Genomic DNA, 13,468 nt, shown 5'->3' on the forward strand with positions numbered 1-13,468 from the left:
AGTCCCAATTGTATACCAGTATGAACAACTGGCAAATTCATGTTTTACTTCAAAATCTTGAGAGAGGCTCTGATTTCTTCAGTCACAGCTGGAAGAGAGTGGAGGTCTTCGTGTGGTACCCAGAGCTCTTGAAGGGACCTTGGATGAAACAGTTTTTCTAGAAGGGGCGTTGAGGACAGAGTTTTGACAGCTTATTGGTATTGGTATCAGGACTTGCCATCTGTACTTTGTGAAAAGGTAAAGTCAACAGAAGTAGGTTGGATTCTATCAAGCCTCAGGATGATTTTATTCAAGATGAGATAGAAAATCAAATATTTTTATAATTTGGAATTTCTTCTGTCTTGAGGTATACTGTGGCAAATAAAATAGGATTTGATAAAACTGCATTATAGTAGATTTATATGAATTTTTATCTATTAATGAAAAAAAGATGACATGATAGAGGAAGCAGTAGCTTTATGAATAGTTACTCCTTAGTATTTAAAAAATATTTCCTGTCCTGGATACATACTTAATTGTTATGACAGTCATCTTCTTCAGTTTTGCAGACTCCAACTGTTAGCAAAGATATTTCTACCAAGAGTCCGGAAAAGTTTAAACAATCTGGAAGCGCTGATTGTTTTACAGGTAATTAAAATTGGGATAACTGGTATTTCCAAAAATTTGAAAGATAGTTTTTAATCTCACCTTTTTGATAAAATGTTTGTTTTTATAGAATTAAATATAATGAATAAAATAAAGAAGAATACATTATCCAAAGCAATTTACTTAATGCAGAAAGCTCTTTTAATATTCGAGAAAGACACAACCTCTACATCTTCATGGGAATTTTTGATGGTAACAGTATTTCGTTTCTTTTTTTAATCCTGACATAAAATTTCTGTTGAAATGAATGATTCTTTTTTTATTAAAAATAATGTGTTGACCTTAACATTTAATTATGAACTTTCAGCTTCACTGTATATAATTCATCCTGACCAAGGGAACTAATCTGTACCTCCAGTTCTGAATTCTGAAATGAGAGATTCTCTTTTTATCAGAACTTCATGCAATCTACATGAGAAGCCAAATAAAATCAGAAGGACTCAAAATGAGGGAAATTATAGAACTGGAGTGACACTTTACCAGCTTAGTGTATTCTTTACAATGGAATTAGAATTCTTAAAGTCCATTGGCTGAGGTACCTTCTCTCTTAGATGGATACTGCTGATTTATGGACCAATTCCCTTGTTGATATTTTTAATCAGGTCTCACTCTGGCCTGGAAATTCTTCTGCTTTCTTGCTAATTCATTATATGTTGATTTTATGTGTTTATTTTTTGAGATAGGCTCTCACTCTGTCAACCAGGCTGGAATGCAGTGGCAGAGTCCTAGATCATTGCAGTTTTGAACTCCTGGGTTTAAATGGTCCTACCACCTCAGCCTTCCAGTGGGTGGGACTACAGGCATGCCACCATGCCAGAATATTAAAAAAAATTTTTGGTAGAGTCAGATCCTTGCTATGGTGGCATTAGCTGAGTGAATGATGTATGAAGATGTAGAGAATAATGCTATGTCTTGGCTGATAAGAGAAGGAAAAAAGTAGGTCAAAGCTAGGAGGGGGATATGGAGCTAAAGGGGTTTAATAGAGAACATTTAGCATAATAGTGTGCTAAAAATGAAGAGACAGAACAAAGAGAAATTCAAGATAATAAGAGGGAGAGGTTAATACACAGAGCCAAGGCCGATAGAGGATGATTTTGAAAGCACAGAGAAAGGGATTCATCTTCAGTGATGGGTGGGCTGCAGGGCAGACACCTCATCTTTTGATACAGAAGGAAAGGAGGTACAGACAGATGTAGATAAGAAAAGTTTGTTGGTGTGAAGGCAGGGAGTTGAGTTGATGCCTTTTGATATGCTTTGACTGTGTCCCTACCCAAATCTCATCTTAAATTGTAGTTCCCATAATCCCTATGTGTTGTGGGAGGGACCAGGTGTAGATGGTTGAATCATGGGGGAGGTTTCCCCCATCCTGTTCTCATGAAAGTGAGTTAGTTCTCACGAGATCTGATAGTTTAATAAAAGGCCTGCTCCTTCACTGGGCACTCATTCTTCTCTCTCCTGCTGACATGTGAAGAAGGATGTGTTTGCTTCCTCTTCTTCCATGATTGTAAGTTTCCCAAGGCCTCCCCAGCCATGCAAAACTGTGAGTCTCTTTTAAATCTCTTTTCTTTATAAATTACCCAGTCTCAGGTGTGTCTTTATTAGCAGTGTGATAACGAACTAATACACCTTCTTACCTGTATCAGATACAGTGGGAGGCAAGGATATCTGCCATCAATGGAGCATGAGGGTGGATAATTGAACTGGGAAAGTAAAGATAATGTGGAGAGTGGGGAGGAATAGATGAGGGAGTTGACTCCAAGTAAAGGGACTGGCCAGCATCACCAAGTTCTAGCTGAAGTTGGAGACCATGAATTTTTAGACATCTTGGTCTGCATGGTGGTATGACATTATCCTGATGTGGTGTTTTTTTTTTTTTTTTTGAGATGGAGTCTTGCTCTGTCACCCAGGCTGGAGTGCAGTGGCGCCATCTCGGCTCACTGCAAGCTCCGCCTCCCGGGTTTATGCCATTCTCCTGCCTCAGCCTCCCGAGTAGCTGGGACTACAGGCACCCGCCACCTCCCCCAGCTAGTTTTTTTTTGTAGTTTTTAGTAGAGACGGAGTTTCACTGTGTTAGCCAGGATGGTCTCGATCTCCTGACCTCGTGATCCACCCGTCTTGGCCTCCCAAAGTGCTGGGATTACAGGCTTGAGCCACCACACCTGGCCGATGTAGTGTTCTTAATGACAGCAGAATATTTGTGACAGCAGACATTTGTGGAGGATTAGATTTTTTTAAAAAATGAAGGTATGAGTTAAAAGTTCATGGCTTTAAAAAGGTGGATACAGATTGAGTAGGGAGGGAAGGCATGAAGGCATTTAAAGACTTGGTGTCTATGGAAATATCAAGAGACTGGACATCTTTATGAGGTCAAGGACATCTGGTCAAGGACCAGAAAATGAGGGTCTGAGGGAGCTAGAAGGATAGGTGTTGAAGGTTAGAAAGTAGAATACTGAAATTCAAGATTTCTGGTATGTAGCACTTACTTGTTATCTGTCAATCTATTCATCCATCTAACAAATAATTTCGATCCATTTAGCAATTATGTATTGAAAGTTCACTATGTGCCTGGTAGTATGCTGAGTATAGAAGGGGGGAATCTTTTATTTATTCAACAAATATTGATTGATTTGCCTTCTTTTTGTGGTTCTGCCTTTGTGGTCCCTGGATTTATTCATATAAAAATCCACTCTGTGGAGACATAGACAAGTAAATATGTGCTTTAATTGCAAGAGGGCTAGGGAAAATTAACAGGGGAGTACCTAACTTAACAGTGGGGAATGCTTAAGGAACATGTGAAGTTGAAAGCTGAAAGACAGATGGCTTGAATTTGAATATTGAAACGATACTGAGAGCCAGAAAAACAGGAGAGCAAACAGTAGAAAGGACATTCCAGGCAGAGAGAACAAATGTGCCAAGGTCCCAAGGCTAGAAATGTCATAGAGTGCTTGTAGTTCTATAGGTCATTCTGTGCGACAGAAGCTTAGATGCAATAAGGGTAGGAGTGGGGTGGGGGAGAGGATAGTAGCTTGGGAGATGAGAGAGGAAGTAAAGATGTGTTCATGAGAAGTATTTTTCACCAAGCTAAGAATTTGGGATGGACAGTTGCTATCAATGTTCAAGGTGAGGAAGTCTGTCCTGGGAGTGTTAGGGAAGAGCCTGGTTAAATTTGAATTTCCAGAATTTGAATGAGGAAGTTGGATGGTGGTGTTGGGTGGTATGAGATCACAAGGCCAAGTGGTGTCTGGTCTTTGTTGGAAGACTTCTGAGGTGTGTTCAGATCCATTTTCTCAGCTGATGCTTCCATGGCTGTTTGCTATTGTCTAGTGCTTGGAGGACATTGGTACTTCAGTCCTATTTTTATGGCAAATAAACCTTATCTTTCTTTTAGAAATATTGGTCTCACTACTAATCTCAGGTCTTCTTAGAGCCTGAAGAGAGGTTTCCCCTTGTTTTATGATGACTGAATCTGGTCTTTGTACTGCCATAGTGTGCTGGTTCCCCTGTATGTGTCTGCCTCCCACCACTGAAACTGGGGAATATACTGGAACCGAGATACCCGGACATCTCAAGTTTGCAGTATGGGCAGGAACATCTTCTTTGGCCACCTCTGCTCCTCAGTGGTAGTTTTTATCTAAGTGTTAAGGCTTAATGATCAGTCCCTAGGGTACTCTCCTAAACAGCAGTGTTATGACTCAAACATTTGGACCAGAACAAATGAAGAAGCTCAGGGGTAGTGGAAGTTCTAATAAAGCTTGGCTTTAATATTTCCTGAATTTATGTATTGTTGTCTCCTAAATACCAGTCTATTAACTATGTTAGCAGTAATTGGATTTAATTATTTTTCCTATTTTGTAGCATTTCAAGTCAAATCAGTTCTATTTGCTTTTTTTAGGGAGGGAAGAATATACATGGACGATTTTTTTCAGAGATCTTCTCAGCTCTTTTTATGTTTTCTTTTTAAAAAAAATTTAAAATTTACAAAATTTCTTCTATTTTTTAAAAAGTGAAACAATTTTAATTCCAGAAAAAATCATGAGTATAATATCCTATTAGGATAGACTCTTGAGATGCATTAAGAGGCTCTGTTTTTTATGAGGAGTCCTCTAAAGAATTTTCACCAATGAGGAACATGTTGAATATTTATTTAGAAGTCCTGAAATCTTCTATAGCCACGTCTGCTCCTCAGTGGTAGTTTTTATCCAAGTGTTAAAGCTTAATGATCAGTCCTCAGGGTACTCTCCTAAACAATGATGTTATGGCTCAAATAATTGTCAAACTTTCTTTCTTTAAAGAAGACAAATAAATTTATTTCCCTTGGCAATCATTTTCAACTGGGGTACGTTACAGAATGTTTTACAATATCATGATCTTGTAATAAAATTATCCCCAAATCAGTAATTGATGTGTCACTTGATATCATAAAAAGGTTTGAAAAACCTGAGTCTCTTTAGAACTCTTAAATAATTCATATCCTGTCTCTGTTTTTCAGAAATTTTCTGACTCTGTGGATCTGGATAATCTCATCAGGTGTCTGTTTTATTTCTAATCAATTAAGATGGACCAATTTGTTCCCACAAATGAGGGACAAACCTTTGATAATAACTCATTAGCTTTCCAAGTGAGATGACTTGGAATATTTTTACATTATGGGGATTAATTTTTCCATTTTCTTGTCTTGATTATTTGACCTCTGGAAGTCCATTTTGGCTTTTTATACGTTACTCCATAGGATTATGTTAAAGGATTGCACCTAGGATCCATACTGGATGTCCTTGATCTTCTACTTCTGGTCAAATAATAGTATTCATCATGTGGCTTATGTCATTGCTCTTAGTCCACTAACAGAACATTCAGTGTCTTTGCAGATGTAATTTCTCATAGAAAAGAGGCAGAAATGCTCCTCCATCCAAGTGCTGGGGATTTCGAAGATGCTGTTGTTTTCTGTACAGCATCCATTTCCCCTTCCAAACTCATCTTTTGAGGATTTCTTTTTCCCCATCAGATGTAATCAGGTGGTACTGGTCCTGAAGAGGAAGACTAGTGATGCCAGCTGGGCCAGTTGACTGCTCCTTCCAGTCTTAAGTAGAGGGATACAAAGACTAAAAGACCTTGGTTTTGTACACCCTAATGTAGAAAATTATTGCTTAGGACAATAAGTTTGTCTTCTCTAAGGAAATTTTGGCAATTCATTCATTCTGATAGCTGTGTTCCGATTACACCATTATAACTGGGTTTTGTAGACTCTCCTTCCTCTCTGGGGCTACTTTTGTCATAAGCCAAGTTTTCCAGTTGTTTCTCTTGCAAAGAAACCCAACTGTTTCATCTAATTTTCTGCTAGTACTATTTGTAGGAACCTAAACAAATCTGTAGTTGAGATGATGTCAACAATTCCAAATTCCACTCTAAGCAAAGGAGCATTATGGTTTAGCAGGTTATTGTTTATAATCAATACAGAATCTAATTTATGGTACCATTTTGGACCAGAACTAATGAAGAAACTCAGGGATATTAGCAGTTCTAATAACCCCTGGCTTTAATATTTCCTGCATTTATGTCTTGATATTCCCTAAATACCAGTCTATTAACTATATTACCAGTAGTTGGATTTAATTATTTTTCCTATTTTGTAGCATTTCAAGTCAAATCAATTCTATCTGATTTTTTTTTTAGGGGAGAAGAATATACATTGGCTTTTAAAAAATTACTTTTATTTTTATTTATTTATGAGACAGGGTCTTGCTCTGCCAGCCTGGCTGCAGTGCAGTAGTGTGCATGGCTCACTGCCGCCTCAACCTCCTGGGTTCAGCCATTCTCCCACCTCAGCCTCCTGAGTAGCTAGGACCACAGGCCCATGCTACCATGCTTGGCTGTTTGTATTTTTTTTGTAGAGATGGGGTTTCATGATGTTGCCCAGCATGGTCTCGAACTCCTGGGCTCAAGCAATCCGCTTTCCTCCGTCTCCCAAAGTGCTGGGACCACAGGCATGAGCCACTGTGCCCAGCCTCAGCTGTTTGTAATTGTGTGCTCAAGTCTTTTTTTTTTGTTTTGTTTTGTTTTGTTTTACATCAAAAAGCCAACTTCTCATTCTGACCCCTCCTCTTATAAGGCTATGTTTTGACTCCCAGGCTTCAAACTGCTAACAGAATATTTAGCATATCTACATTTTGGATTTTTTTTTCCTCTTTTAAGTGATTTAAGGGTATTGCATAGGAAACTTCATCCAGGTTGCCTTTCCAAACTTCTTTTAAATTAGTTTTTTATTAAAATAAGATAGCATAGTGGTTAGGAGTATAAGGGTCTTGGATTAGAGTTCTGGTTCTACCACTGATTAGCTGTATGACCTGTCAAGTTATTTATGCTCTTGTAAGATTCAATTTCTTCATCTGTGAAACAGGGATTCTTGGGAAGATTCAGTGCAATGATGCATATAAAATGCTTAGTGTCTGGAACAGAATAAGCAGTCAATAAATGTTAACCATTATTATTATTATTACTCTGCTTTTCATTCCATTTTGTCATATCAGAACTATTATTATTTCTCTTTCACTTTAAGCACTCTGAGACATTCTGTTTGAGCTACTTTTTGGTGCTTTAGATATATTTTCGCCCATCAGACTACACATTTCTTTCTGTATTTTCTCTTAGATTTATCTTATTACTTGTATATTTTATTCTAAGCAATATTCCTTCTCAGGATTCTTGGATATGACTTAATCTACTTTTCATCTTTTTCTGCAATGTACGTTATAATGTTGAGAACCCAGAATATACCTCAGGGAGGTCTACCAGATACGTAGGAAATATGGCACTTTATCATTCCAGTCCTGTGACAGTTGTTTACATATGTCTTAGTCACACCCTCAAGATTGCATTGCATCTTTCCATTAGTGTTTTGCTGTACTGTGGGCGTCAAGCCTGTGTCAAATGTATTTAACATCAATCTGTTCTCGTAAGCATTGAGTAACTTCTGAGGAGAGGCAGGTTTCATTTTCTCTAATGGAAACTATATGCCAGAGAAATTTACATTCAGACAAAAATACTTTGGACTTCAGTACTGTGGTTTTGGCGGCACATTGCAGTGGAAACCACCATTGAAAGACCGCCTTAGAGCTTATTTTTATTGTGAGTTGGTGGACAAGTCCCTTTCCACTGAGATTCCTTGGCTGAGTCCCTATGAAAGGTAAAGGCTTATTTCTTTTTTCAGAGTTACTGAACCTTTCTAATTTGCTAGGCACTGTGGTAGACAGTGCAAGATGTGAGGATATAGTTATTTTTCATTATCTGATATGTCATGGAAAGCCGACTTCTTGACCTCTGATTAGGGAATGGTTTGTCTAGGTTTTGCAATTGTAATAGTTTGGTATTCTAGAGCATTCCTATTATAGACAACATTCAGGTCCATGTTGATAACACTTTCTCATAACTAAGTAGTGTTGGTTTCATGGGAATTTTTCCTTCTTGATTTTTTGGGGGATTTTCTGATGTTATTTCTAGTTCTTCAACTAGAAAAATAGTTGAAGAACCCCCTTAAAAAGCCCCAGGCACTTTCTCATAAACAAAATCTTATTAGCAGCTCAATGAATTGGCTTCCTTAAATTAGGATTCTAGTTTTTAACTAGCATTAGGGTTTGCCTTGAATTCTGTTATGGAATTTATCTGATTTACCTAAATCAAGGGCTTTGTTATAAACTCTTGTTTTGTTACCATTCACTTAAAACTTTAATACTTCTGTTAACCTATTTCAAATTGGGCCATAGGATCTGAGTTAGGGCTCTAAAGTTAAAATTGATCAAGAGCCAATTAGAACATTTTAAAGATGCCATCTTAAAAGACACTATAATAAAGATCACCCTTCTCTTTCATAATTTTGTGTGTCTTATATTCCAAACACATCGATTGAACTTAAAGAGATAAAGCACTGTCCTTCCTGCCAAGACACTCAATGTTTAGAGGGTGTGGACAGTGAAGTACAGAGGTAACATATTATGTAATACCTGCTAAAATAAAGACACTATGTAATGAAGGGATTGACTTATTTAAAAACATGGGCTAACTTAGAAGATGTCAGAGGAGGTGATATTTGTGTGGATCTTAAAGCAGAGAAGAGGACATGAGATGCTCCAGAAAGAGGGAATTGTACGGGCAATTCCGAGGCGTGAAATAACAGCATTTTAGGGAATGAGTGATTTTTTTTTATGGTTTCAGAGGTTAAGTTGGACAGAGAGGTAGGTATGAAAGAGGGAAAGAGTAGAAAGGGGGATAAGGCTAGAAAATGTAGTCATGATCAGAATGAAAAGGGCTTTGGAAAAGTTTGCACTTTATCTGGCAAGTATTAGAGGAGCCATTGAAGGACTAGAAGACTGGAGGTTGAAGAGACTAGAAAGAGACTGGGAGAAAGGCAGGAGGGAAAAGGAGATTTACTCACCTGAATCTGTGGTTCCCAGTTCTTGCTGTACTTTGGAATTATCCTTGGTGTTTGTAAATAATACAGATGTTCAAGCCCCACTCCTGGAAATGTCTATTTTGGGGTAGAAACGGACCATTCTGAGTTTTAAATAAACTCCATGGATGATACTGATCAACAGCCCAGTTGAGAAATGTCTATGTTATAGCCATGGCAGAACACAGAAAGTTTTTTACCCCAGTTGGATTCATTGATGTGCAGAAAGAAGATGCAAGAATTAAGTCAGAAGGTGCCAGTATTTAACTGGTTCACTGAATCAGGAACTACCAAGGCAAATTTTGAGATCAAATTTGGAGCCCAGAGAGGCTGGCTGGTCAGTGGAGATGGGGGCCAAAGGCAGTCTACTTGAATATAAGAGCCAGTGGGCCAGTGCTGCTGGTATATTTTACAGGCTCCAAACATAATCCCGAGGAAGGATATGTCTCCAAATTTTCAAGGGAAATGGGGGCACTGGTCTCCTTTCCTTGTGTTGCATAATTTTTCCTTAGGCTGATTTTGTCTGTCCTATGTAACCTGAAATATCTTGGTCTCTACAGCCTGTGATGCAGATGAATATACATTAATATTTAACATTCAAAATATAATAGCATTTTATCTCCTTTCTGTTCAGGTAGGACTTCCTTCCCTCAAAGTTTTTTCCACAGCTACTGGGGAAATCCACTTATCTTTTCTGTCTCTGGCCTCTTCCTCATCAAGGCTCTCACCTTTTTTGCCCTTCAAGGGAGTCCTGTTCTGTGGTACATTTGTCCCCTCAGGGAGCCAAAGCTGCTCTGTTGTCTGTGGAAGAGGGTGAAGAGGGAATGAGCCTCTGCCTAGCCCTGTGCTGATTGTGTGCTCTGGATCTAACTGGCTCTCTTACGGCCTTTTATGACATTGCTCCCTCACCATCTAGCCCTGACTTTTTGTCCATCTATTTGTTATAATTTTTAAAAATCGGTTTGGTTGAATAAGTGAAAAAGTGGAGGCAATGGAGGACACAGATGTCATCCTGTCTCCTTGATTCATTCATTCAATGATTCAAACAGTTACACTGATACCTACTATGTGTATATAAATGAGCTTTTAGGTCTAAATACCGAAGGGCTGATGTATAGACTCTAGAAACATGGTTACCATGTAACACATCCCTTCCCATACAAAGGAATGATTGTCTTTGCAGATGCCTAAGATTCTTGACCTGCATATGCAGAAAGATTTCTCAAGGCCTCCTGGTACCGAACAAGTGGAATTAAAAAACTATTCATCATCACAGATAGATTTTAATCACGATTAATGATTTTAGACCTTAACGTCAGCCATTTCCAATAAAAAATAAAAATGAGAAGTTAATTATGATCTCAATTTCGGCCAGCCTTCATTATTTTAGAAAAAAAATATGTGATGCTGCAGTTTTATAATCTCTGCTTCTACAGGGAGCTGGTGTCCTCACTCAGCTTTAAATATGACTCCAACGCATACTCAGATCCTGTCTCCAGTTTTTTACCTTCTCTTTTGAGCTTGAGGCTCAGGTTTCTAATTGGAAACTTCAACCTCAACATGTCTTCTGTAGGAGAAACAGCACAGATTTTTTCTGTCAGAGTGAAATACATTTGAAATTTGGTAGACTGACATATTGTCTTTTCATTTCCAGGATCTCTTCTCTTATGTTTGTTGAATTTACTAGAACTTCCAGAATAAAATGGAATAGTGGCATTCTTTCTGGCTTTTATTGATAATTCTATTAGTGCTTCACTGTTAGTACTAAGAGGGCTATTTTGTACTAGTAATATTTTGGTTATTGGCTAAAATTAATATTTTAAAATAATGCTAAAAAAAGCTTTCCTAATTTATTGACTTTAAAAAAATCTGTAATGAATGTTAAAAAATGTTTGAAATGTCTTTTTGGCCATTGAGCACTCTGATCATGTTTTTTCTCATTTAATTTATGGATATATTAAATTATATTTATATACTTCCTAATATTAAACTGTCCTTGCATTCCTGGGAAAAAGACAATATTATTACAGTTCATTATTTTGTTAGTATATTGTTAGAGTAAATGTATTAGTGTTTTATGTATTTTATTTAAGATGTTTGCATTTCTATTTGTGAAATGACTGGTCTGTGTTTTTATGTGTAGTCATTTTTCAGACTGTTATTGAAGTTAAAATAGTTTTGTAACATTATTTGAGAGGATATCTGTTTCTCTCTGTATTTGGAAACATTTAAAATGGCATAGGAATGATCAGTTCTTTGAGATTTAAAGTATTTTGTTTATGAACTCATTTGAGCCTGACACTTTTATATGAAACAATTTTTGGATAACATTTCCAGTTTCTTTGAACATTATTATTTCTGTATTTAGGTTCCTGCTTTTTGAGTCAGTTTGCTGATTTTGTATTTTCATCCCTAATGACTAATGACTTTGAACATCTTTTCATGTGCTTATTGGCTATTTGTGTCTTTTCTGGAGAAATGTGTATTCAGATTCTTTGCCTATATTTTAAAGGAGTTATTTCCCTTTTTATTATTGAGTTATAACAATTCTCAGTTATAACAGTGCATATAAGTGCTGAATACAAGTCTTTTATCAGATACATGATTTGAAAGCATTTTCTCCCTTTCTGTAGGCTGTCTTTTCACTTTCTTGATGGTATCCTTTGAAACACAAATGTTTTTGATTTTGATGAAGTCTACCTTATCTACTTTTTCCTTTGTCAGTGTGCTTTTGGTGTTCCAGAACACTTAAAATGAAAGAGTAATAATAATAATAGTTCTGATATGGCAAAACAGAATGTTCCAGAGTGCTTAAAGTGAAAGAAAGAGGAGGAATAGTAGTAATCATAATCATAATGTCTAACACTTATTGACTGCTTACTCGGTTCCAAATACTAAGCATTTTAAATGCATCATTGTATTGAATCTTCCAAACACCGTTGCGTAACTCAAGGTCACAAAGATCTGGTCATATATTTTCTTCTAAGAGTTTTATAATCTTAGCTCTTTCATCTGAATGTATACTTCATTTTAAGTTAATATTTGTCTATGGTGTGAAGTAGGAGTTGAACTTTATTCTTTTGCATATAGTGTTCAATTGTCCTAGCAGCATTTGTTGAAAAGACTATTCTTTCTTTATCAACACTTTAATTTTGATCATTACATGGGTTTTTACTTAGAGCTCAGTTTGAGTCTTTGCCTTTTAATTTAATTTAAAAGGAAGTGTAACCCATTTACATGTATTATTATTATTGCTTATGTATTTAGTCCTACTTTTGAAATGTTATTTAGGTCTGATTTTTATATTTCTCTTTTGTTTTATGTGTCATCTCTCTGTGCATAACCTTTTTAAAAAGTGGATGCCTTTCCGTCAGCCTCATGGAATGTATTTTTTCTATTTTATTTCTTCTTGCTGATAGAAACTCTCAATAATATTTATTTCATAAACCACATATACCAATATTCTTATTATTTGAGAGTCACACTTTAGCTGAATTAGGGTAGGTGTGTAATTAAATTCATCAGCATAAATGCAGATGATTGTGGTATGAACCATTTAGGGAAAATGAAATATGATGGTAGATATTCAGAAGGTTCAATTTAGAAATGTAATGTCTCATATTCATGTATGATAATAATGATAAACATATAAGATATATAAATATAATGCCATTGGTGATCATGATTAACCTTATTTGTAGGCATCTTTTACTTTTGCAAAATCATTAAATAGTTGAAATATATATGTATATATTTGAGCCTCTGAGGCTTGAAAAACTGCATATAAAAAGATAACGTTGTTTAACATCACTAGAATTCTATAAATGTAAATAAATTTCAAGCTCTTGACATGTATTTTTCTATTTTCATATTTCATTATAGGAAGCATGTTCTTTAATTGAAAGGATTGAAGCTGAACAAAATGCCCTATATTCCTATCAGAAATATTTGGAAAGTTCAAAAAGAAAGAAAAGCAGAGTCCCTCCTCCACCTATCCTGCTGTCTCGAACTCATTGTTCTGTGACACTCAAACCTGCTCCATTTACTTCAGAGGTTAAGGTATGGTGTCCAATATAATTTTTGCCTCATGCAAAGCAACATAAGTACTTTTATGACTACCACGATTCATACTTTGATTGCTTTTAGGAGCTGGATAGTCTTATTCATAAGCACTGAACACTGGATTAATACTCCAATGTCTTATCTATACTTAGTTTCTTCATGACATATTGCCCCTTATGCTGTTATATTTGTGATATGCTTTATATTGCATTGCTATACCCAAATATATTGTTAGGAGAAACAGTAGAGAAACACCTCCTTGTAAGTATCCTTGTCACCATGACACACCATATGCTGACATCCTCGTGTGCTCAAGATGGA

General features: G+C 36.5%; 1 protein-coding gene across 1 annotated transcript in view; it reads left to right on the forward strand.

Annotated features, from left to right (window-relative positions):
• CFAP54 (cilia and flagella associated protein 54) overlaps positions 1-13,468 on the forward strand; it is a 377,376-nt gene that overhangs the window by 80,809 nt on the left and 283,099 nt on the right. Inside the window, exons 18-20 of the mRNA XM_015431414.4 lie at positions 541-627; positions 716-837; positions 12,968-13,144. Coding sequence (XP_015286900.3) covers positions 541-627; positions 716-837; positions 12,968-13,144 — 386 coding nt within the window. The remainder of the gene's footprint in view (positions 1-540; positions 628-715; positions 838-12,967; positions 13,145-13,468) is intronic.

Source organism: Macaca fascicularis, chromosome 11 (genome assembly GCF_037993035.2).
Source record: "Macaca fascicularis isolate 582-1 chromosome 11, T2T-MFA8v1.1".
Taxonomy (NCBI): domain Eukaryota; kingdom Metazoa; phylum Chordata; class Mammalia; order Primates; family Cercopithecidae; genus Macaca; species Macaca fascicularis.